Consider the following 5686-nt stretch of genomic DNA (forward strand, 5'->3'; position numbering starts at 1 on the left):
ATTATTATTATTATTATCATGATTAGTATTATTATCATTATTATTATTAATTTTATTCTTCTACTAATTATTATTATTATCATTATTTATATTATTATTATTATTATTATTATTATTATTATTATTATTATATTATTATTATCATTATCATCAATATTATCGCTATCATTATTTTCATTATTATTATTATTATTATTATATTATTATTATTAATATTATTATTATCACTATTATTATTATTACTATTATTTTCATCATAATTATCATTATGAATATTATTATTATTATTATTTTCATTATTCTTATCATTATTGTTATTATTATCATCATTATTAATATTATTATCATTATTATTGTTATTATTATTATTATTATTATCATTATTATTTTTTTATTATCATTATCATTATTATTATTATTATTATTATTATTATTATTATATTATTATTAATGTTATTATTATTAATATTATTAATATGATTATTATTATTTTATTACTATGATTCTTATTATCATTATCATTATTATTATTATTATTAATATTTTATTATCATTAATTATATTGATATTATTATTATTATTATTATTGCTGTTGTTGTTGTTATTATTGTTGTTATTGTTGTTATAAGTAGCTTAGGAGAAGATTGCATTGTTTATACCATTTATTCTTTTGAATATGATCAGTGGAATTTTGGAAACATGTGTCGAAAGTAAAAATATTTGACTTACACCTGCGTTAAACTCCATTTACTTATTCATATATATATATATTACACATATACATGCATATATATATATATACATTTATACTCATGCATATGTGTATATATATATATATATATATACATATACGTACAACTATCTATCTATATTAATATACATATATATATATATATGTGTGTGATTATGTGTGCACGTGTTTGCATGTATTTATGTGTGTGTATAAAAGTTAAGTATTTCTTAACATTCTATTTAGGGCGGAGACTTACGAAAAACTAAAAGCATAAAAGAATATATATATATGTATATGTATGTATATATGTATACATATATGTATATATATATATATATATATATCATAGATATATGTATATATATATATCGACGCGAGTGTCTATATGTGTATATAATTAATTTACTTAAATGCATACGCACCTTACGATTCTAAATTCAAATGTTTTTCTTTTAAACCTGTCTCACGTTGTTCAAGCTGGTGTTACGTTGTGTAGGAGATTCATCAAAGTGATCAGCATCAGTACTTTAAACACATGTAAATATATTTGTCTATGTCAATATGTGTATGTGTATTTGTATCTAAGTATGTGCGTTTGTCTGTGTGTTATATTTTGACGTATATTTGCGTGCTTGTGACAATGTATGCATACGCGTGTATACTTGCGCTCTTAGGACCGTCCCTGCATATCCGTGTATATATATATTAAAGAGATTGATATTTTTTTTCTTTATACTGTTGATTTGTTCTTCATGGTTGGTTACACATATTATTCCCCTTAGCTGACCGTTTAAGATTCAACACTCGGACACATACACGCATATAAGCACGCCCGGGCACACACACACACACACACACCACATATATATACATTGAAATACATACACACATATAAAATCTACACACGCTCACATGTTGGAGGAAAAGTTTTGGTGAAAATTTTCGGTGAAAATTTTTGGTGCAATTTTTCGTAATATTGTTGGTGAAAATTTTGGGTAAAATTTTCGGTGAAAATTTTTGAAACTTTTCGTTGAAAATTTTCGGAAAATTCTTGGGTAAAGTTTTCGGTGAAAATTTCGAAAAATTTTTGGGTAAAAATTTCAGTGAAAATTTTCGGTGAAAACTTTCGAAAAATTTTTGGGTAAAATTTTCGTTGAAAGTTTTGAAAAGCTTTTGGTGAAAATTTTCGGTGAAATTTTAGAAAAATTTTTGGATAAAATTTTCGGTGAAAATTTCCGAAAAATTTTTGGGTAAAATTTTCGAAAAATTGTTGGTGAAAATTTTTGGGTAAAATTTTCGGTGAAAATATTCGAAAAATATCTGGGTAAAATTTTCGAAAAATTTTTGGTGAAAATTTTCAAAATATTTTGGGGGAAAATTTTCGAAAAATTTTTGTGTAAAATTTTCAAAGAATTTTTGGGTAAAATTTTCGGTGAAAATTTCCGAAATATTTTAGGCTAAAATCTTCGGTTAAAATTTTCGAAACCTTTTTGGTGATAATTTTCGTAAAACTTTTAGGTAAAAGTTTCAGCAAAAATTTTTGGGGAAAATTTTCGAAAATTTTTCGGAAATTTTCACTGAAAATTTTAGCCAAAAATTTTTCGAAAATTTTCCACGAAACCTTTTCCACGAAAATTTTTTCGAAAATTTTCACCGAAAGTTTTCCTCAAAAATTTTTTGAAAATTCACTGTGGGGAGACTTTTTGAACAATGTGTGTATATATATACATATATATATAAAATTCGTTGTGGAGAGACTTTTTGAACACTGTGTATATATATATATATATATAAAATTCACGGCACTGTCATGCCTTTGGTTGTCAGAAGTGAAAGTAAAACAATCTGACGTCAGACGTCAACATCGTGTATTTACGTCGTCAAGTTTATACCTTCGTTTATTTACGTACCAGCACGCTTTATTTTACGCCGTTTATTTACGTACCACCACGCTAGGTTTATAAAACAATTGAAGCTTGAAGTTAAGTTTATAAATAAATACATTTCATTCCATGTTCTGTTTAAACTTTATAAATAAATATATTCTTGCATTATTCATTATTGTTTTTTAAAAAGAAATCACACCAAATCTGCACAAATGACCACCACCACCCTCATGACCACCACCGCGATCACATACACCAATCAGAATGACCACTGACCACCTCGTGCGTAATTCAAAGTTTGAAATTTCAGTTTGAAAGTTTTTCAGTGTGATATCAACACGTGCGAAAAAATTTTCAATATGGCTTTTGCATATCCAAGTCTAAGAGGAATTAATCACCGCGATATTGCCATCGCCACGGCTACAACAGCAGATAGCATTAATTGGCTTAAGAGACATGGCCTTTTGAATACCCAGAAAATATGTATATCGTGTGGAGGTACCATGAGTGAAATAGCGAAAAAAAGTATATCGGATGAAGTAATATGGTCGTGTGGAAGGCCTTGTCGAAAAACCGTTTCAATTAGAAAAGGAACATTTTTAGAAAATAGTAAATTGAAGTGTCAACAAATCATAGATATATTATATTACTGGGCCAAAGAAGATTTAGCAAAGGGAATAGGACAGGAATGTCATTTAGCAAATGTAGCCGTAACAGATTGGAGGAATTTTTGCCGTGATATATGTGCAGAATATTATGTTGCACAGAACATTAAGCTCGGAGGACCGAACCGAATCGTAGAGATAGACGAAAGCACGTTTGTTAGAAGAAAATATAATGTTGGCCATCGGGTTAAAACGCAGTGGGTGTTTGGTGCGTTAGAAAGAGATACCAGAAGATGTTTTTTAGTGGCAGTGGAAGATCGGGCAGCGGGTACCCTTTTACAAATTATAGAAGACCGTATATTGCCTGGTACAACCATAATTTCCGACCTTTGGCGTTCGTATAATACGCTCAATCAGCTAGGATACAGACATTTGACCGTGAATCATTCAATAAATTTTGTTGATCCGGTAATCATTGCCACAACCAACCACATAGAATGTTTATGGAAACATGTGAAGAATCGTAACAGAAGAGAAAACGGAACAGCCCGAAATTTACTTCAGACCCATCTCATCGAATTCATGTGGCGCTATGAATTTAAGGACGATATATTCGGAAAGTTGATGGAGCAAATTCGACAGCTATATCCATGTGTTTGAGATATAGAGAGTATAAGTATCAAAACAGAATAAGTATCACATTTATTTTTTAAACTTAACTTCAAGTTTATATTTTGATAAATCTCTTCGTTGAAAATAATATTTTTACATTCTAAATAATTTGCGTTTATTAATTTGATATATTTACACGCGTTTTTGATTTTGCGTTTTTTAATTTGATAAATTATACGGAAAGAAACGAAGATGGACGAGAAAAAGTGTGACGTCATTTTCTACTTTCATCCTGACAACAAAAGACATGACAGTGCCAAATTCACTGTTGAGAGACTTTTTGAACACTGTGTATATTTATATATATATATATATATATATATATATAATATATATATATATATATATATATATATATAAAATTCACTGTGAAGAGAATGTTTGAACACTGTGTGCATATATATATATATATATATATATAAGTCGCTGTGGAGACACTTTCTGGAAACTGTATATATATGTATATATATATATATATATATATATATATATATATATATATAATATATATATATATATATAATTCACTGTGGAGAGACTTTTTGAACACTGTGTATATATATATATCTATAAAATTCAATGTGAAGAGACTTTTTGAACACTGTGTATATATATATATATACAAAATTTTTGAACACTGTGTATATATATATATATATATATATATATATATATATATAAAATTCCCTGTGGAGAGACTTTTTGAACACTGTGTGTATATAAATATATGGGATACATTTTGAACACTGAGTGTATATATATATAAAATTCACTGTGGAGAGACTTTTTGAACACTGTATATATATATACACTTAGCGGTTCGGCAAAAAGTGACCGATAGAATAAGTACTGGGCTTACAAAAAGAATAAGTCCCGGGGTCAAGTTGCTCGACTAAAGGCGGTGCTCCAGCATGGCCGCAGGCAAATTACTGAGACAAGTAAAAGAGTAAAAGAGTAAAAGAGTATATATATATATAAAATTCATTTTGGAGAGATTTTCTGAACACTGTGTATATATAAATATGTAAAATTCACTGCGGAGAGACTTTTTGAACACTGTGTATACATACATATATATATATATATATATATATATATATATATATATAAAATTCACTGCGGAGAGACTTTTTGAACACTATGTATATATATATATAAATAGAATTCACTGTTGAGAGCCTTATTGAACACTGTATATATATATATATATATATTATATATATATATATATATATATATTTCCTCTTAATAGGAAAATATATATCAGAAAGGAACTCTAATCTTTTGATAAGCATAACAAATGCGCAACCGTAAAAAGAACTTTCACCTTATTAAATTACTTAAATTACTTAAATTATTTTGTCAGCATTTTCTTCATTTCCTTTTTTATATATCACAACTCGTGATCCACATCTCCTTTTTTAAATATATGTATATATATATATATATAATATATATATATATATATATATAAATTCACAGTGGAGAGAATTTTTAACACTGTGTATATATTATATATATATATATATATATACTATACTACAAAATTAGAGAATGGAGAAATATACTTAAATCAGTAAAACATCAACTATCCGATGATACTCAATCCTTCTTTAATACACCATTACATATGAGTAAAGGCAATACATAAAATGAAATGAGATATACAGTAATAGTAAAAAGATAAAGATATAAGTAAAAAATTTTCAATATGTATATATATATTATATATATAATGTATGTATATGTATACATGTATATGTATGTGTGTGTGTATGTATGTGTGTGTG

General features: G+C 26.7%; 1 protein-coding gene across 1 annotated transcript; it reads left to right on the forward strand.

Moving 5' to 3' along the window:
- The first annotated feature begins 2978 nt into the window (after window positions 1-2978).
- On the forward strand, window positions 2979-3884 carry LOC118761145. Its single transcript, XM_036498855.1, has one exon. It carries the CDS (start codon window positions 2979-2981, stop codon window positions 3882-3884), a length of 906 nt encoding a protein of 301 aa, XP_036354748.1.
- Window positions 3885-5686: the final 1802 nt, after the last annotated feature.

This window comes from Octopus sinensis, unplaced genomic scaffold (genome assembly GCF_006345805.1).
Source record: "Octopus sinensis unplaced genomic scaffold, ASM634580v1 Contig09641_ERROPOS337660+, whole genome shotgun sequence".
Classification (NCBI taxonomy): Eukaryota; Metazoa; Mollusca; class Cephalopoda; order Octopoda; family Octopodidae; genus Octopus; species Octopus sinensis.